The 27,093-nt window shown below is 34.1% G+C and overlaps 3 protein-coding genes across 3 annotated transcripts; all 3 read left to right on the top strand.

Annotated features, from left to right (window-relative positions):
* Positions 1-249: 249 nt before the first annotated feature.
* LOC130612737 (voltage-dependent P/Q-type calcium channel subunit alpha-1A-like) lies at positions 250-26,734 on the top strand. The gene is made up of 42 exons (XM_057434088.1): positions 250-652; positions 1,561-1,665; positions 2,078-2,217; positions 3,484-3,590; positions 3,959-4,114; positions 4,649-4,833; positions 5,181-5,290; positions 5,407-5,564; positions 5,961-6,078; positions 6,519-6,691; positions 6,811-6,923; positions 7,160-7,269; positions 7,598-7,729; positions 8,001-8,073; positions 8,161-8,284; positions 8,680-8,827; positions 9,305-9,332; positions 9,520-9,568; positions 9,814-9,949; positions 10,203-10,332; positions 10,873-10,932; positions 11,380-11,486; positions 11,834-11,939; positions 12,085-12,192; positions 12,514-12,566; positions 12,764-12,809; positions 12,953-13,053; positions 13,140-13,341; positions 13,876-14,040; positions 14,421-14,528; positions 14,660-14,743; positions 15,215-15,340; positions 15,769-15,834; positions 15,915-16,018; positions 16,394-16,550; positions 17,084-17,211; positions 17,579-17,675; positions 17,830-17,935; positions 18,811-18,915; positions 19,203-19,297; positions 25,920-26,030; positions 26,105-26,734. Exons 1-42 carry the CDS (start codon positions 476-478, stop codon positions 26,354-26,356), a joined length of 4,959 nt encoding a protein of 1,652 aa, XP_057290071.1. The 5' UTR covers positions 250-475; the 3' UTR covers positions 26,357-26,734.
* LOC130612741 (uncharacterized) lies at positions 19,662-21,274 on the top strand. Its single transcript, XM_057434092.1, has one exon. The coding sequence runs from the start codon at positions 19,927-19,929 to the stop codon at positions 20,740-20,742; it is 816 nt and encodes a 271-aa protein (XP_057290075.1). The 5' UTR covers positions 19,662-19,926; the 3' UTR covers positions 20,743-21,274.
* On the top strand, positions 22,457-24,400 carry LOC130612740 (uncharacterized). The gene is made up of 2 exons (XM_057434091.1): positions 22,457-22,592; positions 22,721-24,400. Exons 1-2 carry the CDS (start codon positions 22,481-22,483, stop codon positions 24,319-24,321), a joined length of 1,713 nt encoding a protein of 570 aa, XP_057290074.1. The 5' UTR covers positions 22,457-22,480; the 3' UTR covers positions 24,322-24,400.
* Positions 26,735-27,093: the final 359 nt, after the last annotated feature.

Below are 27,093 nucleotides of genomic sequence, written 5' to 3'. Positions count from 1 at the left end.
CAAATATATAAAAGGAGCAGGTGAAAAGGAGAGCGAGAGAAATGATGTTTTTACCAGACGTTATAAGCTGTTCGCGTAAAACAATAAGATCACGTGTTCAAAATATAAAATTTCTCTCATGTTATTGGACAGATGTTAAAACGTTAGTTCCCAGACCTGATCAGATTATTCCTTAGTGTTCTTCAATTAATTTTCTTTTCTTTCTTTATTTCAACAAAAACTTAAAAATATATAATAGAGTAAAAAATTTTGTAAAAAAATTCTAATAAAGGGAATAGAAGTGCGAAGTGGAAGCTTCTTTTTTATTCGTTGGGGTTATAATCACATTTTCCGTATGAAGAATATCCAAAACATTCCACGCAAATGAAAACCTTGGAAGAATATAAGAAAAAAGTGAAAAAGAAGAGTCCTTGGACTACTTGAAGTCAATAATATAACAAGATACATTATATATAATTAGACGAATATAATAATTATGTCGCAAAGAGATATCAGACGACAGTCAACAGCAGTGTCAATGACGGGAAGTCAGTCAAAAGCTTCTTCATTACAGAAAATAACAGGACCAGAACGAAAAAGTTACACTAGTTTGTTTATATTCGGTGAATCAAATCCTGTTAGAAGATTATGTCGAGCAGTAAGCGAGTCTAAGGTATCCTTTTCATGAAAAGATGGTTACTTACTTTGAGGGTGAAAGAAGAAAAAGAAAGTTTTCTAATTTAAGTAGCTTTGTGTCAGAAAATAAACATTTTATGTCGGTAACAGGGATTCAATAAACTTGAGAGTTAGGCCAAGTAGCATAAAAGAAAAGACACACATTATTTCATTTTTGTGTAGCGTGGTTAAATACACACACACAAAATTTTATTTTTAGTTTTTTTTGGATTGTAGTTCACTTTACGCGGTATCTAATATTTCTTCTTTTATATCTGTAATCTTAAACAAAATATTTCTATGAAATGATCTTTTTTAAACCATAGTTTTAAATTAGATAGACGCACTTTTAAACTTTCCAATGTTTTACAAAAGCTATTTATTTCTAGTTGCCAAGTTGAAAATGTTCAGACTAGTATAATTTCTGATGTCTTTCACATGTCGCCCTAATCCAATCTTCTGGGCGACAAAAAGCCCTGGTTTCCATGCTCTGTCGCGACTGTTAAGTAGCACATGTATCTAATAAGGTAGCATATTTGTAGCCCTCAGCCTGCAAAGTATAAACCAGTTTAATGCCTAAACGTATCATACTACACAAATTAAGTTTCTGCTAATGCAGAATCAAGATATAAAGCGTTCAGATAGAAGACAAAATTGTCTTTAAAATTTTAAACTGACTTTAGAGCTTCTACTGTGCATAAATATTTAGCAAAAATATATTTTTTATTTTCTTTTGACATTTAGAAAGCCGACATTACTTTTTTATGTTTTCGTACTCGTTGTATAGACTTGGGGTAGGCTACGTAATATAGTGTGGGGTAGATGTTTGTAACAACATTATGCTTGCTACTTATGCATACATTTTTGTGTCAGTGTTATCGTTATCCTTAACATGTGTTTTTCCAGCCATTTGATCACTTTATTCTTGCAACCATTGCTGTAAACTGTGTATTACTAGCACTCAACACTCCACTACCACATCATGATAAATCGAAGTTGAATCTACAATTGGTGAGCCCCTTTCCTATTCTTCTTCTTCTTTTTCTTCTTCTTCTTCTTCTTCTTCTTCTTCTTCTTCTTCTTCTTCTTCTTCTTCTTCTTCTTCTTCTTCTTCTTCTTCTTCTTCTTCTTCTTCTTCTTCTTCTTCTTCTTCTTCTTCTTCTTCTTCTTCTTCTTCTTCTTCTTCTTCTTCTTCTTCTTCTTCTTCTTCTTCTTCTTCTTCTTCTTCTTCTTCTTCTTCTTCTTCTTCTTCTTCTTCTTCTTCTTCTTCTTGCTTCAACAATATTTATATTTCATAAAGAATATGTTTTTTGCCTGATAGCGTTTAAAGGTTGTTTATATTTTATATTAGAACTCCTATATCCTTTTCTTACTATTGATATAATTAATAATTCACCTCATTATTTATATTTTGATGTTATAGGAAAAAGCGGAATTGTATCTACTTGCAATCTTCGTCGTGGAAGCCATTTTGAAAATAGTCACGCAGGGTTTTATATTACATCCGGGTTCTTACCTTCGAGCATCATGGAATGTGCTCGACTTCATAGTCGTTGTCACAGGGTAGGGTAAAAATTGTTGTGAATCTAATTAATAATTTATCCAATTACTTTTATTATTACTTATTTTTTATTACTGTGCCATGTTTTTACATCACGCAATGAGATATGGAAGTTTAAAAAGAAATTCGGTTTTTAAAAACTTTTGAATAGCATTTGAATCCTGAAATAGCGGTTGATTCAAATAGTGAAGATTGTACGCTCAATTAAAGATTTCTTTTGTGTTAAATTATTTACGTAAATTATTAAAGACTAGTTACAAATTCCGTGATAGAATCCACTTAGACAAGCAAACACTTGAAAGTATTTGATTTTATAATTTCTGACGACGTCATCATATACGAACAATTTTTTCGCAAATTTGTCTATATGTTCTGTAAAGATTAATCAGAAAAATCCTCCTTTCGCTTTGCTTCTTCGCGAGCTCGTGGGAATATGCATATTAAAAGGAAGATCTTCAAGGCCAGTAATAGTTTGAAATACTGATTAAAAAATACATATGGCATCATATATTTTCGAAAAACGATTAAAGAAATATCGGGGATAAAAATATTCCGATGACGTCATCAATCTGTCAGTTTCAAGATGAGCGGGCTATGGATAAGATTGCTATTTCATTACGTCATTTTCTTTTCCTATGTAAATTTCATAGGGAAATGTTTCAGGAATTACGATGGTCTAGCGGGAGAATTACCAAAAGCAATAAATAAAGTTGATGTTTTAAAAGTTTGTTTTGCGTTGTGTATTTCGCTCTTAACAACATAACACCTCAAAACGTGTTTTTTATTTGACCATAACGTGATAAGCAATGATAAAAAACTCACCGGCTTGTCTGTTTACAGAAGGTACAGAAATGCAACAGCTGTTTTGTGAGCATATCTGCTACACATATTTTCCTTTTATTGTTCAAAACTATATTTAATTTTTCCCTCTTCTTTTTTTTTCTTTCTGGTTGTTAGTGAATAACTTAAACCAAGAGACGGTGTAAAATATATGCTAGCTGTAAATTTCCTTTTAACGTTTTTGTCGTCATCAGAACTAAATCAGTCGAAATAAACATCAAATTAAATAAAATTATATTTCAGCGTTTGAGCAACGACAGACAGTATTAAAAATGGACAATGCAGTCTTATAGACCGTTTTTAGTTTTTTTTCACTATCTTTGAATATATACAGGTCTTCAGACCTACCTAACATTTTTTAATCCAATTCTTTCATATAAACAGGGATAAAATTTCAAATTAACAGAATTTTAACTTTTTCAATTTAGCATAATGAGTTTACCTATGCTTGGATTGAACATCGATGCCAGCTCTTTGAAAGCTCTACGAGCAGGAAGAGTGCTGAGACCATTAAAATTAGTTTCTGGCATACCAAGTAAGTTGGACCTGCTGTAGTCCTGAATAGTTTGCCCACCCCCCCTCCCCCCTCTCCGCATTATTGTGTGACTGTACGTTATCAACATAAGTAATTTTAATTTGAGGCCTAGTATAGGTCAAGGTAATTCTTGCAAGATTTTCTCTATAAAACAGTCAAATAGTTTTATCCTTTAAAAAACCTGTAAGAACCATGTTTATATTAAAGATGTAGATTTATTTGCTTAAGTGTGTGTAAGTATTCCTAGTATAATGTGATTGATGCAGACAGGATAATTTTACTTAATCTCAATAACAAAATAGAACCCAACTAAAGTTACAGGCAACATTTCGGGCGAAATACACGGCTCATTTTTAATTTTTTTCAAGGTTTACAGGTGGTCATTAAATCTATCATGCGCGCAATGGCTCCCTTGCTACAAATTTGTTTGTTGGTTGGTTTCGTGATTGTCATCTATTCAATTATTGGTTTAGAATTTCTTAATGGATTGTTTCATAGTGTTTGTTTTCTTAAAAATTCGACAGGTAAGATTAAAACTTTCAGTATTCTTTTATGCCAGTATCAATATCAGGTCCTAAAAATGAAAATAATACAGTGTTGAACAAACTTAAACGGTTCATGTCGTATTTTAACCCTATTTGGAAACAAGGCGCATATTATTTTCTTTTGCTACAACCTATTACAGCACCAGACTCAACTCCCTGGTTCTTAGAAATCACTTAAAAGCTAATTTGAGGCAAACAAGAGAGCATTGTGTATTAAAAACAGAGTTAGATTTAAATTAGCATGTAAATTCATGTTTCGTTATGAAAGAAATCCATAAAAAAACTCTATTATTACATGTTCTTTCAAAATGACAGTTGAAGATAGCATTTGAACTGGTATAAGATTAAATCTGGAATACTTTTTTAAATTCGAAAATAGCGAAGACAAAAATTTTTAAAAACATATCCAGCTAAAAAATAAGTCTATTAAGAAAGACACTAGACAATCACTTAAAGCATAATGGCAAATGAAAAGAAAAGCTGCCACTCGTCTATCACGTTGTTTTCATGTAGAATTTCAAGGCGGTGAGCCCCAACTTTGTGGCGAGAATGGCTTCCAATGTGACGATAATGCTGAGTGTCGTGAACACTGGGAAGGACCAGCGTTTGGTATAATTAGTTTTGATAACATGCTACTTAGTATGTTAACTGTGTTTACTTGTATCACTTGTGAAGGATGGACGGATACGATGTATTATGTAAGTGTCTATTCTAAATCGTGTCGCACTAGGTTTATTTTTTTATTTATTGAGCATTTTAGCCTATCACCAGGGTTGTAGAGGCCGGAGAAAAGCATTGTGATGCAGCCCAAAGAAGGAACAAAAAATGAAATTTTCAAGTCACATTTGAATAATTACTGACAAAGTATCCATTATCTGAAAATAACAAGATAAGCATTCTTTCAAAACTTCTCCATGAATTTTCTAAAAACGCAAGATCAACCATTTCTTGGGCAAATGTAACGTTCTCTTGCTGAAATGTTTTTCAATGAATCAAGTGTCAAGAGATTTTAAGTTTATACTAAATCATTTTCGATATTATTTAGACATTTGATGTTTATGATTTGCATGGCTATCTGTTATGGATCTATTATTACTCCTTAAATATCATTGGTGCACAATTCATGTTGAATCTCGTTCTGGGTGTTCTCAGTGGGTATGTAAGCATATGCAAAAATATTGTTAGAGTTTGAAGTGTTTCTATACTATTCTTTTCATTTGATTGTTTAGAATTTATGAAATTTTTGTTAAGTAAAAAAATATTATTTTAAGGGAATTTGGAAAGGAAAGAGAACGTGTTGAAAATAGACAAGCCTTTTTATTGCTACGTCAAGGCCAACAAACAGATCGAGCTTTGGCTGGTTATATTGATTGGATTGATGCAGCAGAACAAGTTCTTGTAAAAGAGGAAGATGAGGAAACAGGTCAAAGTACGACAGTGATTTTGTTTAAAGTTTTGTAAAAAAAGTAACTCTTTTTGTACATGAGAAACACATTAATCATGTTTTATGGATACTTAAAGAAAATCTTTTATCCTCTCTCTTCCTTATGACAGTTTTCAATAACGTCTTTTACCAAACATTCACCGTTAAAATTCACTTGTGTTCTAAGGCCCTTTAGTACCTGGCAATGTAATGTTTTTATTGACTTATATCGATCACATGATCGAGCGCTATTTTTCTGTTTGTCCAATAACTTTATATTGCATTAGTCATATTTCAAAATTGACGTAGAACGCCTAAATTCAATATAAAAGTATTAGCTATAACTACGCTATAGTTACGGCAGACTTTATAAACCTTTCAGCGCACGTAACGTTTTTTTAGGAAGATCGAGAACGAGAAAGAAGACCGAAACTGGGAGTGTTGGTATGACGAGTGTGTTGACTAGAAATGCAGCTGGAAAAGCATTTCGTTTGAATATTACAGATTCGATGGAACAACAGTGAGTGACTTTGTTATATTTACGTAATGAATTAAAAAGCAACTTTAAACCCTGGTTATACCAGGCTTTCTTCTGTATCAAATATTTTAGATGGCTTAAGCAGGAATTTAGATAACAAAAAAGGAATTGTTTGGTGAGATAAAAACTTGCTGACGTTAGCAGTTGTGCTATGACATCATCGTTTTGATGAGGACACGAGTTTTCCCTGCTGACCATAAGTCTATTGGATTGGTTTACATGTGAATTTTGTTTGTTAAATGGTTCCTCTATTATTGCCCTTTATTATATTTCCTTGTATACTTTCATATTTTCTGTTTATTTTCATTCGGTCGAAGCACCTGTGAACTGTTGCTTGGTCAAAAAAATTGACCATTCGACAGCCAAATTTCCAGACCCCTACTTCGTCACTATAACTACTTTTTTCTTACTTAATTTCACAGGGAAACTTGGAAAGAGAAGTTCCATCGTAAAAATCGTCGTTTTCGAATCAGAATACGAAAAATTGTTAACCATGCCGCATTCTATTGGTTAGTGATAGCATGTGTGTTTCTAAACACTATTTCAGTTGCTGCGCAACATTACCGGCAGCCGAAATGGCTGACAGATCTCCAAGGTAAATATATATAGTCTTTCTGCAGAATGCCTCCTTTAAAATTGTCACTCTGATTAAGGTATGAAATTGAAAAGCCGCAGGTAATTTGTTTTTTTATTTATTATTTTTTTCCTCCATAGATATATCTGAATTGGTGTTTCTATCGTTTTTCTTGATTGAGATGTGTTTGAAACTTTATGGGTTGGGAGCAAGAACTTACTTCCGATCAAAATTCAATAAGTTTGACAGCGTGGTAAATATTTTTTGTTTTGATTTCTTAGGCTGCCCTGTGGCTTGACGCAAGTGACCCCAGGAACGAAAATGGACCAAAGCATGATTTTTTGTTTTGATTTGATTGGTAAAAATAGGTCACACCTAGCTCACAAAAAAATAGGCCAATTTTAATCTGATTTTTTGTTCGTTGATTTTGACCTCCTTGGTTAAGTATATGTTTGTGTAGCAAGTGCACCAAGTCTTTTCTATTTTAAGGTAGTAACGGCTGGTGTTTTTGAGTTGATAGTTTCAAAAATCTATGGAATCAGCATGGGTATTTCAGTTCTTCGTGCACTGCGTCTGCTGCGACTGTTCAAATTTACAAGGTAAAAAAATACTTCACATTTGTTACTATACTACAAAGAGAACAATCCCTACCCTATCGGAAGAAAAAAATATTTCCCGATGTAAAGAATAAGAATATTTCATCCTGCCAAATTTATTCTCTGACATTGAATGTACGATAGCTTCTGAAATGTAACAAATGAGGATTATTTTTGCTATTAGTGATAAAACTTTCATCCACTCACAAAGAAATATGAATGTCCGGATTAAAAAGAATGATAAAAAAATAGCAATCTTTGTTTTTCCCGACGAAAATTGTTCTCGATAACGTAACTTAACTATATATGATGCTTGACTTTTCTTCTATAGATACTGGAGCTCACTAAAAAATCTGATTACATCGTTATTGAACAGTATGAAATCAATCATTAGTCTGCTGTTTCTTCTCTTCCTCTTCATTCTCATCTTCGCTTTACTTGGCATGCAGTTGTTTGGTGGAGGGTATGTGAGTCATCGTTTTCTTGAAGCGAATCTAAAATCGATTAAAATATACCAATGTTAAGCAACCTCAAACGCTAGATGAAGTTTTTTCCATCTATCGATATCAATCTGACCATCTGACAACAGAACCAGTTTACTTTATGGCAAACCTATTAACCTCCCAAAAAAAATCCAGATAAAAACTGTAGCTCAAGATGCATTAAAATTTTGGAAATTACATTTTTGTTTGTGAACTTAACGCAATATAAGTTTTGATTTCATCTTTTTTTAGTTTTGCACATCGAGTTCAACCCCCACGGTCAAACTTTGATGATTTTGGAAATGCTATGTTGACTGTATTTCAGGTAATCTTGGTTATCCAATATTTTTTTCCCTGCAAATCAAAAAAAATAAACATTAAAAACTACATATAAATAAATATATATTTTTAGATTTTAACTGGAGAAGATTGGAATCAGGTTATGTATGAAGGAATTTTTGCATATGGTGGTCCCAAATCAGCAAAAGGATTAACCATCTCCTTATATTTCGTCACGCTTGTTGTGTTTGGAAATTGTATCCTTTTTTCATTTTTTTTATCTCTCTTGAAATATTCGTCATCATTTAAAAATCTTAAATTTAACTAACGAAATAGGTCTATTGGATATGGCAGCTCAAATATGACGTTACATAGAATAAAATGTATACTTACGTAATGCATTTTTTTATCATGCCTGGCCGGCGAATGCAGGTCCTTGTGCATCGGGGGTGACATTAAAATTTTCTACATATCCAAAAGAATAACTTTCATTAAGGACTCATAAAAATATGATAGCAGTTTAGAATACAACTAAATGGTTATTTTACTGTCTCCAAAATACTAGCATAAAAAATAAATATTAACCATTAGATCAGACAGAACAAAGATACGTTATGATATTATACCAGATTTTTCCTTAATTCTGTTCTAGACACTTTATTGAATGTCTTTCTCGCCATTGCTGTTGACAATTTAACAAACGCACAGGAACTAGGGGAAGACGAAAAAGCTGCCGAAAAGAAAAGAGAGGAACATAAAAAAGAAATTAAAGAGAAATATGCACCAAAATCTACAGCAATGTAAATAACGTTAATTCTATTTCCGTTGTTATTGTATATGCTACGGGGAATATAATCAATTGGAAATGATTTATATTCATGGGGTGTTTATGTATAAGGGTTAGGGTTATTGCTATTATGGTGATAACCAGTTAATATGCATAATCCCCGAGTTTATCACAATCCCGTAACATATACTTGATTCATTAATAAACAGTAAATAACAAGAAATACCCATTGTTCATATTGACATGTTTCAACTGTCACGTTACATCTTCAAGATTTTTTTCTATGTGTTAGACCAATGAACAGGGGCGTTGTTTGCCGTCTTATGATCACAAGAGGATTAAGAACGTCCCTTTATTGAGGTTGGCGTTACCTACAAAATGCATATCAAAATATAAACTGCTATATATTATAGCAGTTTCCTCTGTGAATAGAGTTCTGCACAACATACCATCGTTTAATGTAACCTCGTATTTATTTTTCTTTTTGTAGAGAAGGAAGAGGGTACGATCTATCAAGGGTATGCGTTTATATACTTAGTGCATTTAAATTTTAATAGAATTACAAAAATGTCCGCCCAATAAACATAGAATCAATTTTTCCTTTTGATTATTGGCGCACCATTCTGCTAGCCAAAAGACTCCATTCCACACGGAGTCTTCTGACTGTTGGAATATGGGCTTTAACTGATTAAATATCTTTTTCAGGACAGAAATGGGGTTGTTATAAGCGAATTTGAAAGAGTTCCCATAGAAGGTAGAAATTACAATTATTATATCGTGGTTAGTTTGATCATGGTTTTAAAATATTTGAGATTATATTTGTAAAATTATATAAGAATTAAATTATAAAATTACAGTTAAACGTTGACTATATAATACACAATTAATAACCACGTGACTAAAATAATTAGTATAATTAGCATATTAATCGGGATTTTTTTCCTGATACAACACAAGATAAAAAATGTTCCTTAGTGGCTACCTTTGTGGTGTTTTTAGGTGGGCATGCACTTCCAGGTCAAAACTGGATAAAGAATTTGAAAAATCCCGGTAGAATGACAGGAAATATTAAAGGTGATGACGGAAGTGGCATGTTGCAAGTCAATACACTTTTCGTATGCTTTCCTGGAAATCCGTAAGTAACATAAAATCTTTTCTAATTATGTGTGTTTTTTCACATTTTTTTTATTTTGTGTTTATAAAAATATTGCAATTAACAATAAACGTTTTCAGAACTTACTATCTTTCCCTTCATTTTCGTTTCTCATATGTTACCTAGTGTTAAAAGCTTTCCCATACTTTCTTCCATGCTAGTCAGATATTCTTAAGATTCTTTTTCGTTGCCGTAAGATTGTTAATGGACTCACTCACCCAAACCTTTTGTTTAGAATTCGCATTTTTGTGCATCGAATTGTATCGTCCAAATATTTCGACAACACCATTTTAGCTTTTATTTTAATAAGTAGTATGTTCCTTGCCATGGAGGATACTACTGGTCGTCACGTGACACTAAACAAGGTAAGCCAATGGATAATTGTCGAATTACGCCTATGTCTTTTTTAATCGATGCAAGATCTTGCTAAACATTTTATTAGTTAACATCATACGCGCTCTTTTATAAGAACAATTTTATAAGAACAAAGATTTGTGGGAAAAATGAGAAAAAAATATGTACAACTTTAGGCTATAAAAACAGTGATATGAATCATTGTTTTTAAAACTAAGAACAAATCGAGCCTAAGTTGTGTAAAAAATAAGTACAACCTAGGAAGTGTAATTCCCTGCAATTCCCTCTCAGCTCAATTGTTCATGAACACAATTACAGAGCTTGCGATCAGCAACAAAAAAGACACCAGAATACTTTAAGAAAAAAGTCTATAGATAAAAACAAAATGAATATTAATTCTGAATTTTTTTACTATTAAGAACAAATCAGACTGAAATGAGGTTCAAAAAATATAACAACCCGGCTCGTTAAGTCCGATTTTACTGGCTCTTTTAAAAGAGCGTGTAGAAGCTACAAGTGTCAATTTTAATTCTTGTTTTTGTGTTTTATAGGTCTTAAGAAATTGCGATTATATTTTTACGTCGATATTTACGTTAGAAGTAGTTTTAAAAGTAAGTGGTGTTTTTTTCTTGATTATGAACGAAAGTTTTTCTTGTGTTTACAGATAAGCCTGTACATAGTGGATATATTGCATCGCAGACATTTTCTTTTCATATTCTTGCATTGAGATCTTTTTTAAGCGTTGTTATATCAACCTTGATTTCATGTCTGTACCGTTTTTCGTACATTTTATCCTCAAACCGAAAAAACGATACATATCCTGAAAAAAAGTCGTTAACCTTGGGCATTGATTATTTACCAAGTTGTGTGTGTTCTCGATAACATTTTTAGAGTGTGTGCTGACACACCTGTACATAACGGTACATGTCTTATGCAGATTTCCCATATAGCAATATCTTTACAATAACCATTAATTAGTCCCCAATCTTCTGTGCTTCCGTGCATATGTTACACACCGGTTAGAGTTCTTAATTTTCTTTTAATGCTTTTTTTATTAGGTTATAAATTATGGAGTTATATTACATAAAGATTCATATTTTCGTGATGCATGGAATTTTATTGACGCCTTGGTTGTCAGTTGCTCCATCGCTTCACTTGTCCTCAGGTACAACTTCTCATCTTAAAGCAATTTTCTGTTTTTAGGAAACAGTATTTTTGTTATCTTTAAGTTAAAATATAGTTAAAATCTTTCGCTCACATTTCCTTTCTACAAATCATCTTGTTATAGAAACACTTAGTGTTGTTGGCACGGATAAAACTTTGGGCTAAATCCTTTTCTTTTACGACACAAATTTCCATAGGGTCCGTGAAAGAGAGTTGTAACTGCATATCCTAAGATTTAGCAGTACAAGGACGTGTATCAAATCGCAACATATTCGTGTAGATACTTCATTCCCTAATATATAACTTCCTTACATTCTAAGGGTACATTTACATGTTGAATTTTTTCAGTCAAGACGATTCATCATCCGCAGATTCAAAACGAGTGATAAAAGTACTGCGTGTGTTGAGAGTGTTACGACCTTTAAAAGCTATCAATAAAACGAAAAAATTAAAGGTAATTTTAAATTATTTTCTTAACTTACCCAGGGCTACTTTTTCTCTTTCTAGTCTCGATTATCGGAAAGATAAAAAAAACCTGGACTCGAGGTTGTAGTCCTGTTAACCGAAATTATAGAACCTTATTTCACTTTCGTTTTTAGGCAGTTTTTCAATGCATGGTGTATTCTTTAAAAAATGTCATTAATATTCTGGTCATTACGATTCAGTTTCTGTTTATCTTCTCCGTGATGGGAGTTCAACTGTTTTCAGTAAGTATCTAACTTAGATGATACCACTGACTAAACCAAACCAAACTACTGACCAATCCAAACCAAACAACTTCAGTTTTCTTTTCCATGACGGCTAACTTTGTTAACAACTTTAGCTAGAGATTTTGGGACGAAGTTTAATATTGCCTTAGGGACTCATATGATAAAATTTTCCTCTATCTGAAGCGCTCAGCTTCTCTATATCTATTTAATATTTCCATGCTTTCAGAAATCTGTAGTTTTAGTCAAATCATACCAGCAAATGCTTAAGGTGAAATTTATTCGGTGTACGTTTTTACCTTTTTTTGTTTATTTTTGTAGGGAAAGTTTAACTACTGCACAGATCCATCTAAAATGGACGAAGAAAGTTGCCAGTAAGACTTTACATTGTTTTAAGTGATATATTTTATAATAAATTTCACTTTAACTACAAAGCGAAATGACCAAATGTAGCAAATCAAGCAGATTATTTTATTTATGGTCTCTTCTTTAAACGTGCTCCGAAGTGTCACTAGTTGTACTTGACAAAGAACAAAGCCATTGTCTTTAAGATGTGACATTTCCTGTTTAGAGGACAATATATCACGTTCAAAGACAATGATTTCCACAACCCTGTTGTGAGTACTTTAACTTTACTCTCACACATTTATATCTTTCTGATTACTAAAAACTTCTTTGTTTTATATTCTACTAAAAAAGAACTCTCACACATTTATATCTTTCTGAATGCTAAATATTTCTTTGTTTTGTGTTCTACTAGGAAAGAACTCGAGAATGGAAGAACAGGGAATTTAATTTCGACAATGTTTTCAAAGCGTTGGTGACATTGTTTACTTCCTCAACAGGAGAAGGATGGCCTAAGTATGTTTGACGAAAACATTAACAAAAATTCTACCAATTTTTTTTTCGGACTTATAATATTGTATCTTCTCGTTTTTCTTATTTAGTGTGATGTTCAACGCCATCGATAGTACGGATATCGATCAAGGTCCAGTCCTTAACAATCAAATTCAAGTTGCTCTTTTCTTCATATTCTTCGTTGTCATCTTCTCCTTTTTCTTTCTTAACATCTTTGTTGCTTTGATTATTCTGACATTTCAAGAACAGGGCGAAGCAGAAGAAGGAGATAGTGAATTGGACAGAAACCAGGTTAGTGTAATATACCCGGGGTCATCAAAGGAAGTTTGACGTTTTTGCAAATGTTTTCAACTTTTTGATGACTTCCGGCAGCACTTAATACGATAAAGGACGCTTTTCCTTTTATGTGGTGTACATGTGTAATAAAATTCGCTGAAATAGACGTCATCTTTTTTTATAATGGAATCTGTAAATCCTGAGCGTCGATGTTTGAACAATGGAGCTGCATCCTTGAACACTGTAATAAGAAACAGCCTTTAAGCTGCAAAAAATGGGGAGGATTTGACCATATACATGCGAGTTGGCTTGCAAATGAAACAAAAATCTTTCATTTTCTTAAATCTGAGTATTATAAGATATGTTTATATAACTGCGCCAATTATTAGGCTATTTCTTTATGAAGCTAAGATTTCTACGACGCGATATGTCAACAACTAACTAATAAAAACTGAATACAATGCTTTAAATGTGCGCTCTTGCACGAAGTGTGTCTATCACAATGTAAATTATTCGCACAGTATGTATTCTGTATAACACCTTTTTTAGAGAGGGTGCTTACATATTGCGATGGAAGCCAAACCAGCCGAACGTTTTATGCCGGAAAACCCAAACAGTCTGCAATACAAAGTGTGGCAATTTGTTGATTCAGTTCCATTTGAATACTTTATCATGTTGTTAATTTCTGGAAACACGCTTATTCTAATGTTAAAGGTAGGTTAAGTGGAGATTTCACGTGTCAGTTTAGTGTAATTCGTTACTTAACTAGTCAGTGGCCGGTGAAAAATCAATGGGTTCGCCCATCCTTCTTATACCGCATTGCGTGCGTCTCGTTACTTGCGGTACCATTTTGCGTGACAGACAGACGTAGCTATACGGGTATTATATAGATGTTCAATGAATAAGTGCAAGAAAGCTTGAACGTTCAAATGTAAATTTAACGAAAACAAACCCAAATACATGTTTTTAAGATGCCATATCTCAAATTGATTCCTCAAACTAAGGATATTTTAACCCAATGTTTGTTATGAAAGTGCATTTGGTGCAGACACAACGTAATAAATTTTCCATTAGTTTTTTTATTTAATTTTTAGTTTGATGACCAACCAAAGGAATACGAAGCTTATTTGGACGTAGTAAATGTTATCTTTACGTTTCTCTTCACTGGTGAATTCATGTTGAAGTTATTCGCACTCAGACATGTGAGTTGTAATTTTTTAACCTTGCTGAACTTGAATGAAGTTGGTGTGAAAATCGCCAGATATGGTTTGTTAGGTGTAGCACTTACTGTCATCTCTAATGTAATCATGTTACTTTTGATCAACTTTTTTAGAATTACTTCCGAGATGGTTGGAATGTGTTTGATTTCATCATTGTACTTGGAAGTTTGCTAGACTTTGTCTTTTCAAAAACCCTTGTATGTATTTCATAACTTGATTACAACGGAGGTCTCCAGATAGCTAGAATCTTTCTCAGACCTTTGACAATACTCCCAGTTAGCGAATGTTAGATTCTAGGACATTCGAGTTAGCAAATATGTTTGCGCAATTGAACTTGCGAGTTTAAGTAATCGTTGGTTCGAGTTACTGAGATTATACCGCGTGTCTATTAGTCCTGGCTATGTTCTGGTAATTCAGAAAGTAACTTATTGAACTACAGCTTATTGTTCATCAAATGTTCTGTACTTGGTTATAACCAAATAAAATACTTAGGAATTGTGAAGGACGTGGTTAAGCAGTCAATAAAGAAATTTGTACTAGTTTTTTGGTAGAATTTAACTGAAAATACTGAAAATTTTCGCGTGAAAAAAACACCACATACTAATCTGGTGTGGCCATTTCATTCAAATTCTACATCTAAGGTTCTGAATTACTTTTTTACTCCTTAGCAACAAGGTACTATCCCATTCGATCCGAGTTTGTTCCGGTTGTTTCGTGCAGCGCGCTTAATAAAGCTTCTGCGAAGAGGATATACAATAAGAATTCTTCTATGGACCTTTCTACAATCGTTCAAGGTAAGTAATCAAATGTTTTGTGGGTTCGTAACAAGGACGTTAAAGATGTGGTATTTTTTTGTGTTATACATGAAGTCTACAATTTGTAAAATCGTGAGTTTTTGAAATCACTTTGGTGTGCAAGCATACTAACGAATTACCAATAATATTCGCAGGTAACAATTTTCGCGCAGATTTTGACCAAATTCGCAAAACTACCTGCAAATTAATGTCTAAGATTAATACCGGCGAAATGTAATTATTTCAATCCGTGATACTAATATCATTAGGATAAATAACAATTTTTGTTGGAATCTGTTTGTTAACAATCACCTTCCTAAAGTCATTCCAAAGGAAATTATAGTGCTAAGATGTTTTTACTTAAAGGGAGACTTAACACATTATTCATCACTGCAAGAGCTCACTAACTATTTCGTTTCTCATTTTAGGCATTACCCTATGTTGGCATGCTTATATTTTTACTATTTTTTATCTACGCAATTATTGGAATGCAGGTGAGTGACGTCATAAGTATTAACACACGAAAAAAAATCTGAAGATGTACCGTAGATTATATCATCATAATTTTCTTTAGATGTTTTCGTTAATAAGAATCGATTCAGAAGAAGAACCATGGGCACAAATTAATCGCCAAAATAATTTTCGAGCATTTTTCCCAGCCATGCAAGTTTTATTTAGGTAGAAATTAGTTCTTTCTCTTTTTTTTCTAACATTTAAGATCTGGAAAAATAATGGATTGATTAAATAGATTCTTCTTCTGAAATTTTGGATTTCTATTGCTAATTTTCCTAAAAAAACAACAAGAAAGACATTCCGAAGACGAGAATGAAAGGATAAATGATATAAAAAATTATCTGGAAACTACTTACATTGAGACGGCCACAAGGTATATCAGATTTTCCACAAGGGTACCTGTAATATTAAAAAAACCATTACCAAGCCTGAAACAAATCGAGTTTTAAGTTATATAAATGTCAAAGACCTACTTATATATGCTTTGGAACTAGTAAATCTGACCATGGATTACTACTACACTTTATATGCTTGATTTAGGTCAGCCACTGGTGAAAACTGGCATAACATCATGTTAGCGTGCGGAAATAATGCCGAATGTGATAGAAGTCTACCAGCTTCTGTTGGAGCAGCTTATTGTGGAAATAATTTCACTTACGCTTATTTTATATCTTTTATATTCTTTTGCTCTTTTCTGGTAAGTATTATTATTTAGCTATTTCTTTCTTGATTTTAACACAACAGAACAATTTTTGAAAAGAGAGAGAATATCTTTTCAAGGAAAAAGAGCAAAACATTGATCTGTCCACCATTGTATACAACAGCATATACACTATTTAATTTCGAATAGTCAGCGCGAAAAAAATCACGTGATTAAGACGAACGATATAATTTTACGAAAATAAACGGCGTGTGTAAAAACGCTTAAATTAACCCGCGCATTAATCAAGGCTGGTTAAGCTCTCAGGTCATGCTCTTAAATTGTTAAAAAAAAAGTTAAACTACACCCATTTGAAAAAGTATAAATATGATTTTTTAATAATTAATTTTATTTTAGCCCTTTTTAAGTCTTATTTTTTATATAAATATGTGAAATTAGCTCTCATTGAAAAGCACAGTTTCTTTTCGTGTGGTGTGTAGTAGAGAGTTTATTTCGAGCAAGAATTTCTTTCAACAAAGTTTGCAGTCGCGTCAACGTTGCTTTCAATATTTATTATATATTTTTTATAGTTGTTAAATTTATTCGTTGCTGTAATTATGGATAACTTTGGATACTTAACTCAAGATGAAAGCATACTTGGTCCACATCATTTAGATGAGTTCATACGCGTTTGGGCGGAGTTTGATCCAAGGGCAACGTTAGTAATTTGTTTTACTTATATCTTGTTTTACTCGTCATAGACCCAACACGTCATGCGAAAATACGTGTATTATCTTATATTTTTGTTCGTATTGATAAACGATTAAAATAACGCTAAAGAAATACTTTCACCTGGAAATAATTTACAGGTTGAGAAGTAGTGTTCTAAGTTGATTAATTTTTGCGAATTTCGCATGCTTGACTTGTATTTGCGAAAATTTCCGAATTCTTGGAAAGGTTCGAAAATAAGTCTTCGCGAAAATTAACATAAGGTGACTTTTTGAGAAAATTCTCTCATGCTAATTATGGGTAAATAAATATGTAAATGAAACGAAAGCTGTAATGCAGTAAGTATTTCTTTTCAGCGGACGCATTAAACACACAGAAGTGTGTCAACTATTACGTCAGATGTCACCACCTATTGGTTTAGGAACAAAATGTCCAAAAGTTGTAGCCTATAAGGTAGGTTATACTATTCTGTTTCTTATTCCATTGCACAATAAAATTATTGTTCTTATCCACTCGATAAACTCTGGCGGGTTCACATGATCATTTCTTGTTCTTTAATGCATTTTTGTCGACGCATAAGTGTGTATTGCTGTTGTCTTTTTTGTAGCGCTTAATTCGAATGAACATGCCGCTACATCCAGATAACACAGTGGACTTCACAGCAACTTTATTTGCGCTAGTGAGAACAGCCTTAAACATTATGACGGAACAGAGTAAGTGCCTTTATATTCCTCTGCATGATTTTTTCCTTAAGCAACAGTATCACCAATCTTCATTCTACGAGCATCAATAATGTGAGCTTCGATAAATGACAAGCAAATGTGGGACTTACAAATGGAGTGATTTATTGTCTAATCTGAAGTGTTAAAAAATATAAAACAGAAGGCACTGAGAAAGTAATGTACATGGATAATATACCTCACCTCAGCATTGTTTTTATTCGATTATGGAAAAGTTAGTATTGCTGTGGACCATTGATGTTTTGATCATTATATGAAAATAATACAAACATGATCAGAGACATACAGATTCTCAGTTGGAGGAGGAGCAAGATTACAAATATATGGGACTTTTTCGTATGTGGTGATTTATGGGACTTTTTCGTATGTGGTGATTTATGGGACTTTTTCGTATGTGGTGATTTATGGGACTTCTTCGTATGTGGTGATTTATGGGACTTTTTCGTATGTAGTGACCAAGGAGACCCTACCATGGTTGGAATCTACTGAGCAAAAAAAGAGATTTCAACTCGTTAGACTGGCTAAAGGCACTATAAGAATTTGGACAACAATACGAAACTGCATCAATAAAGACGAAAATAGATCAATAAATTAATTAAATTAATTAAAAAGATCAAGCCATTGTGTTTCCTCTAGTAGAATTTTTTCGTGTTTGATATTTTTTTTGGTTGGCGAAAGGAGGGTTTGCCTAATTAACTACGCCCTGAATATACCTCAACATAATACAATATTCTATTCTCTTAGATATTAGAAGAGAGAACTATAGAAAATTTATATATCTTTCAAATATTAAATGTTTTGGAACAGAAGTTTGACAATAGCCGTAATTTTACTTGATTTTTTCCTAGACAACCTTCATAGCAACGATTTAGAATTACGTTTGATGCTCAAACGAGTTTGGCCAAATATAACGAAAAAGACACTGGACCATGTGATTCCTAAGCGCCCGCAAGGTAAAAGTTTAAATATTATTAAAGTTAGTAGTTATACCTACAATAGCCGTTATTCCTTCATCAACACAAGAACTTATGAAACAGATCATCACCAACTGTCTTATGTGGAGAGGTTGGAAGATTGACTAAAACAAGTTGATTTCTTAGTTTTTGTGTAGAGCTGTATGTTGCTTCGCACAACACCTTTGCATCCAGCAAATGTTTGCATAACAAATATATTCTTAGTGAACTTACCCACGCCTGTCTGGTATAGCATGAAAATATGTCCTCTTTTTATTTTATTGCAGGTGCTAACCAGATGACAGTTGGTAAAATCTATTGCGCCAAACTGATTTACGAAAATTATAAACATTTAAAAAAGTCTGCTCCGAAGAAAACTGTGGTAAGAGTTGATACGACCAGTTAAAGCACCAACACTGTTTAGAAACAAAACCAACCTGGCAGAAAGGGCATTTTGCCTTGTTGATAAAATTATTAGCGGCAACTCTGTAATAACGGCTTAGGGGCCACAAAACCCTGGGGATGAGGTTGGAAAACAAACAGAACATAGCTGTCTTGAAATATCCTGAGATAACACCCTTAAGGTGGTTCCCTGGGAAATAAAGCCCTTTTTCATTTTTTTTTCAATATTGAGTATTATATACTGTTGGAAAGGTTATTCTCTCAGCTATAAGGTGGTATAAATGGTTTTCCAAGGTCCTGCAATAATTTTGCAAATTTTACAGAAGTTTCTATACAGTTAGAACCTAAAATTTCGAAAATTTCCTTAGCAACGGTCCTTAGAAACTGATTTAGGCCAATATCTTTTTGTTAAAAAGTCGTAAGGGCGTGAAAATGCCGCCATTTTGACGCCAAAGGGCTGTTCTATCTTGCACGGCAAAGTTTTACTATAAGATATACACCGAAACCATCCTGAAGTGCTTTCAAAGTTAGAGCTCCTGGTGAAAGGTCATAAATTCTTCCTCCATTTTTTAAACACAAATAGCTTGATTCTTTTAACCAATTAAAGTCATGGCTAACAAGAAAAGTTATCAGAAGAGAAGATCAAGGAAGAGAAAAGGTTTTAATGGTGCAAATGTTACAGCCAGCAATACAACATTAAACGGAACATCTTCAGAACCAATCCAAGAACTCACCGAACCTGAACCGTCAACACAAACTGGAGCATCAGCTGCCAAATTAGATTGTAGTACTACCTCAGAAACAATTGAGAAAGAGTTTGTTGCTAACTGTAACATTATAATAGAGAGTGACTTGTTAATGTCTTTGATTTTTATGATAGGAAGATGCCCAGACTGTGCAGCTTCTGTAAGCGTGGAACATCTATTGCAAGCCAAAATGGGAATGGCTCATTTCCTTTTAATCTCATGTGCAGAATGCCCATGGAATTTGCAGTTTTGTTCTTCTAAAGAGTGTGATAAACCAGATCCAGTTAATGGCAGAAAAGGTTATGACATTAATAGAAGGACAGTAGTTGCATTTCGTGAGAATTGTATTGGTTTCAGCGGCATCGAAAAATTTTGCAGATGCATGAATATGCCACAACCAATGACAAAATCAACATTTGAAAACATTAATTCATTGGTCCACAATGCTTATGTACAGACTTCACATGAGTCCATGGCTACAGCAGCAAAAGAAGTGCATGAGAAAACAAAAAGAAATGACCCAAGTAGTGTTGATAAAGAGGATATCGCTAATATAGCTGTCAGCGGTGATGGCGCCTGGCAAAAGCGCGGATTTTCATCCCTTAATGGGGTAATGACATTGATCGCAGATGGAAAGTGTATTGACACTGAGGTTATGTCGAAAAAGTGTAGAGTGTGATGTTTGGGAAAAGACAAATGACACCCATTCTGAGAAGCATAAAGAGTGGAAAGAAAATCATGCTGCGTTTTGCTCTATCAACCATAGAGGCAGTTCTGGTGCCATGGAGATTACCGGCTTGAAACGTATTTACCATCGCTCTGTGAAAACTCACAAACTCTGATACACTTTTTACATTGGAGACGGAGACACAAAATCTTTTGTGGAACTTTGTAGTACAAATCCCTACCCAGGACACAGCTTGAACAAAGGTGAATGTATCGGGCATGTACAGAAACGTGTCGGAACCAGATTGCGAAAAATTAAAACTGACCACAAGGGTGTAAAGCTTTCAGATGGAAAAGGCATTGGCAGAGGAAAGGGAAGACTCACAGACAAGATCATGAATACACTTCAAAACCATTATGGAATGGCTACCTTAAGGGAACTTATTTTGGCGGGAACTAATTTTGGCGGATTTGGCGGATTGGGGCAAAATCCGCCAAAATTAGTTCCCGCCAAAATTAAATATTTTACTCACCCGCCAAAATTAGTTCCCGCCAAAATTAAAAAAAATCGCCACCCGCCAAAATAAGTTCCCGCCAAAATTAAAAATTTCGTTGATCCGCCAAAATAAGTTCCCCTTAAAAAATCGACAAAAATCAACTTTTTTTCAATTTTTTATATCTTTTAGAAATATACCTTTGCGCTAGAAATATTATGTCATAATAAACCTCTAATACAAGATAATTTTTAATCAATATTTATGATTTCTAAGTCCTTGCTTGACGATGGTGACGACTTTTTAGGTTTGTTGTTAACTTTTTGCCTTTTTGGGGCTGGTGCAGCTGAGGTGTTTCCAAAAAAGTTTCGAATATCTTTTTGCTTTTTCGTCTCTTTGCTTTGGCTTTTGGCTGTATTTTTTTTACGCTTTGGTCTCTCTTCGGTTGGAACCACGACATCTAAAATAACTGCAATATGTAAGAACGAACCAAGAATCAATTCCTCTTTCGGCTCTGTATACAAGGCTTCTACAAGTTGTTGGTATCTTGCAAGAACCAAAAGATTGTTTACTGTCCCTGGTAAAGTAACAGTTATTTTACAGGGGATCTCCAAGCCTCCTTGAACGAGAGGTGATCTTCGATAGTGTACACTTGTCAACGTGGATTTCATAGACGCTCCTCTGTCCAGAAGAAATTTTGTAACCCTTGAGATTTCTTTGGGTAAATGGCCAACTGGTTTGTCATTTCCGAATTCACAAACTTTGATTGCAAATCTATCGAAAACATTGTTGTTCTCATGAAAGCAGTCCAGTGATTGATTTTCCTCAGGTTTCCAATAAGTTTTATAATAATGGAATCCTCTGACAGCAGCTGTAAACTCGAACGTCTTGTTGTAAGCCATATGGACGTCTTTTCTTTTCTAGCTCTGATGAAAAACAAAAATGTCAATCGATCGATTTTTTAATTGCCTAGCATGAAAATAGAACGTTTTTGTTCTATTTGTCAGTGTAGACCGAACTTTCCCAATTAAATAGAATGTTTTTGTTCGATTGGTTAGTCTAAACGGGCCTTAGCGAAGAAAAAAAGAATGTTTTTGTTCGATTGGGTAGTCTAAACGGGCCTTAGCCAAGAAAAAAAGAATGTTTTTGTTCGATTTTTAGTGTAAATATAGGCCAAGTGAATGGAATGTTTATGTTCGAGTAAATATACAGGATACAGATAACTTACGTTTCCTTTTTTATCTCCCGGCTTTCAAAATGTCTTACATCAGGAAGTTAGCTAAATTACAAGAGAAAGAAGCTCAACAAAGGGCCGCTGAAAAGGAAAAAACTTCAGACGAAACACCTTCAAACAGTTCTAGGGAACAAAGTAAGTATTTCTCTTTGATGTTTTTTTTTGTTATACCTACCTGCGAAGAAGTTTCTTTCTTTGTTTGAAAATTTTTAATTTTTGGTCAAAATTCGCAATTACATAGTGGTTCGTTTTATTCATTTTAGGCCCACAACCAACTGACTTCCAGCAAGAATCATCCCTTGGTTCGTTAGACTACGAAGCTGTTACAGACGCGACTGAAAATGTTAAATCCAGTGGCAAAAAATCATACAACCGTTGGTCAGAAAAAGAAAGATTTGATATCGGAAAATATGTTGCGATTCATGGTGGTGCGGCTGCAATCACAAAGTTTCAAACCAAAGACAGGCCGTTAAGTGAGAGTACAGCTCGAAGATTTGGCAATCTTTACAAAAAAGAGCTGAAAGATTCAACCCGAGAAAAACGTAGCGTGGTAACCAAATTTGTTCCTTTGAAACGCGGTAGACCTCTGTTCCTTGGCAGTCTAGATGAGATGGTACAAAGATTTTTAATTGCACTGAGAAATCGAGGAGGTGTTGTTTCAAGAACAGTTGCAACCGCTGCAGCGAAAGCTCTAATATCACGAAACCCTCAATTTGAGTTGGGGCATATTAAAATTGATAACAGTTGGGCAAAAAGCCTCTTCAAGAGAATGGGTTTCAAGAAAAGAATGAAAACGACCTCCAAAGTTGAAATCACTGAAGGAGCCAAAAAGGAGTGCGAATTACTATTTCTTCACGATATTGTTTCGACCATCGAACAACACAGCATCCCTCACCAACTTGTTATGAATCTGGACCAGACACCTCTTAAGTTTGTTCCAAGAATGAATCACACCATGGCGAAAAAGGGTTCATCGTCCGTCCCTATCGTTGGATCTTCCGACAAAAGATGCCTTACTGGTACCTTTATTATTACGCTTGATGGTTCTTTTCTGCCAATGCAACTGATATATGGGGGGAAAACAAATCAAAGCCTCCCAAAGTTTGAATTCCCCGAATCGTTCTCACTAAGCGTTAATCCCAAACACTACAGCAATACACAAGAATCCATCAAAGTCATCAAAGAGATCGTTCTAAAGCACGTTGAAGACCAGAGGAAGAAGTTAAATAACCCAAAGCAAGCTGCTCTTCTAATATTCGATGTCTTTCGAGGACAAATTACTGAGGAAGTTACCGAATTGCTGAAGAAGAACAACATCTTCCTGGTTTTGGTTCCAAGTAACATGACACATATATTCCAGCCCTTGGATCTTACTGTGAATAATCATTGCAAGCAATTCATGAGAAATTTGTTCACTGAATGGTATTCAAAACAGATCGAGAAAGAGCTATCCCTTAACAAAAAGATCGAAGATATAAATATTCAATTAAAGCTGACCACCATCAAGCCTCTTCATGCAAGTTGGCTCCTCCAGTTTTATAACCATATCACTTCGGCAGATGGCCGTGAAGTCGTTTTGAATGGGTGGAAAGCATCTGGAATTTACGACGCAGTTCGCATGGGATCCACTTCACTTGAATCCCTTGACCCTTTTCAAGATCTATCACCGCTGCCAGAAAGCAATAGTGTAATTACTCAGCCCATAACCGACATAATCAATGCGCCAGATTTATTAAAGGATAGCTTCATCAACGTGCGAGTCGAAAATGACGATGACAAAGAAGAGGAGTACACGCGTGACGAGGATGACATAGACTTTAGTCGGAATGCATTTGACATTATCATAGACGATGAAGAAGAGTAGATTTTTAGTATTTGTTTTAAAATTCTTTGCTTTGTAATGCTTATTTCTACATCTTTACCAAAGAAAATTTTCGTTGAAATTTGAAAAAATCCTTCACTCGCCAAAATTAGTTCCCGCCAAAATTAAAAAATCCGCTGACCCGCCAAAATAAGTTCCCGCCAAAATTAAAAAAAACCGCCACCCGCCAAAATAAGTTCCCGCCAAAATTAAAAATTTCGTTGATCCGCCAAAATTAGTTCCCGCCAAAATTAAATTTTTTTTAGATTTCCTTCGTCCGCCAAAATTAGTTCCCGCCAAAATAAGTTCCCTTAAGGTATTAGACAGAACACTGATAATCTTTATGCTATGCGTAAATCTGTTGCTGCTGTCCTTTTTCATTCGACAAATGAACCTGATGAAGAAAAGCGTCACATGTACTGTCCCCGAACTGAGAACTCTTGGTGTAAATATCAAAGGGATAAGATAACTGGTGAATCTACTTACAAAGGGCATTTAAACATTGATAAAGTTGTCTCAGACCTCATTGCACCTGTATTTTCAAGCAAAGACCTTGGAAGTGAGGATCTACTTAAGAAATGCCTTCATGGTCAAACACAAAACGTAAATGAGTCTCTCAACAATGTCATCTGGTCAAGATGCCCTAAAAGAGTTTATGTTGGAAATGCTGTTTTCAAAACAGCAGTAGCATCTGCAGTAATAGCATATAACAATGGAGAAACAGGACTGTTACCAGTATATTCCAAACTTGGTTTAGAACCTGGTTATTATACCGAAACTGGTTTTCGTAAAGCTAACACAAAACGTGTGAAAGAGTCAAACCGCAAGTCTACTGACAGAGTTAAAAATGACAGAAAAAGGCAGAGAGCTGCCAGAAAAGGTTATGAAGATAAGAATTTGCTTGAGGAAGGGGAAACATATGGATATGGTGCTTTTGTTGGACTTTAATTATTAGTTTATGAACAGATTAGTTTTTTTTATACAAACTGTTTTTTTTTCTTTTACCGATATTTCAAAACAAGATTTTTGCAGATTTTTGAACTCCTAACAAAGATAACTTTTCATTGGAACAAGCTTTTGAGCTGAAATTTCGAACATCAGTTCTTCATTCTATTTAGGAGGGACTGTGTGAATTAGTTTTTCAATTTTACTATTTTTTCTTCTCCTAGAATCTAGTATGTTGTCATTGATATTCTCTTTTCCGGAAAAGTCAAGTTTGGTGGCCAACCCGATGCGATTTAGATAAAAAATTAAAAAAGTAATTCACTCAGTCCCTTCAGCTACTCAATATTAACACATGTGCAAAGTTTTATCTTGATTGGAAAAGTCTACCTAGAGATATCCTTGTTAGGAGATACCATATGTTTTTAGCCTATAATTTGTTAATTATGCGCATAATTAGTGACGTCATCAAAAAAATTTAAGAAAAGAAATTTTTTTCTTCCTATTTTATTATGATACAACTTTGTGCCAAAGCATTTTGAAAAAAAACCATTTTTTGGAAAAAAATCCTTGTTTCCCAGGGAACCACCTTAAGATTTGGAAACTGTTACCAAAAATTATTGTTTTAAAGTGGTATTAGCTAACCATGTTGTTTTTAGGTTGTGTCAAATGGGAATGGTTCTGCAGTCCACAAGGAGACTATAGTGGAGGAGGAACCTCCCCCGGTAGTGGCACCTGTAAAAACAAAATCACCTTTCCATATAAGCGAGGTAAATAAAAAACTCGATTATTTTTCACGTCGCCAAGGTACAGTAGTTTTCAATTCAATATTTTCTTGTTATAGCTACTACCAAGCGTAAATGGGGCTTTTAACCTCTCCACGCCAAACTTAGCGAACTTTTTTTCATATCGTAACTCTCCACCGCAAAGGTTGTCTCAATCTACGTATTCTGTAAACAACGAACAACCACCGCAGGAGGAGGCAGCTGCTCCATCTACAAGTAAACAGCAAATCGCGCTTGCTATAAAGTCTGGTAAAAGTCCATACGAAATGTACGGTTTGCCAGAGTCAAATGAAGATGACGACTGGTGCTAAGAATCTCAAAGAAAAAGAGGTTTTTTATTGGAAAAATTGAACTTTCTGCAGGTCGTTTGACAGATCTATTTATCAACGTGCATTTTCACACACAAACACAAAAAGAAGTTACATGTCATACGTTATATATAACAGCATTATCTGAAAATGTGTGAATGTCGAAAATTAGTGACTATATTCACGACAAAATTGCAATCTTAACAGGCAAACTTACCAAGGTACATCTGTTAGAACCAAAAAGTGGCAGCACTTTAGGAAGTGTTTTTGTGAACGCTAAAAACAGTGGAATAATTGTTGGCTTATTTAACTTTCATATAAGAAAAATTTTGTTTTTACTTGAGCGGGACATATTTTTACAGAAAAAAATCAGATATTAAATTTTAAATGATTTTTTTGTCCTGTTTTAATCGAGAAGTTTATTACGCGACAGTATTCTCGTGACAACAAAAACTCAATGTGCTAACGTATAACTGTACATTTGTTCAATTTATCCAAATACGATGACAATATGGCATGAGGCTTTTGTTGGCGCCAATGCTGGTTCATAAAAGGTACAATCGATCTGCATGCTCAACTTAAGATTTAATAGAGCTGTCCTGTTTAAGTTTACTGACTAGCCATATATCATGAATTAGACCATTTTATAATTGTGGTAACCATTATGGATCTTCACGCAAGTAAAAGGATGTGACTCTGGCAGCTAGCTTTTCGGCAGTAAGGGATAAAAAAGATACGTG

Source organism: Hydractinia symbiolongicarpus, chromosome 10 (assembly GCF_029227915.1).
Source record: "Hydractinia symbiolongicarpus strain clone_291-10 chromosome 10, HSymV2.1, whole genome shotgun sequence".
NCBI classification, from domain to species: Eukaryota; Metazoa; Cnidaria; class Hydrozoa; order Anthoathecata; family Hydractiniidae; genus Hydractinia; species Hydractinia symbiolongicarpus.
This window is presented reverse-complemented; position numbering and strand designations above follow the sequence as displayed.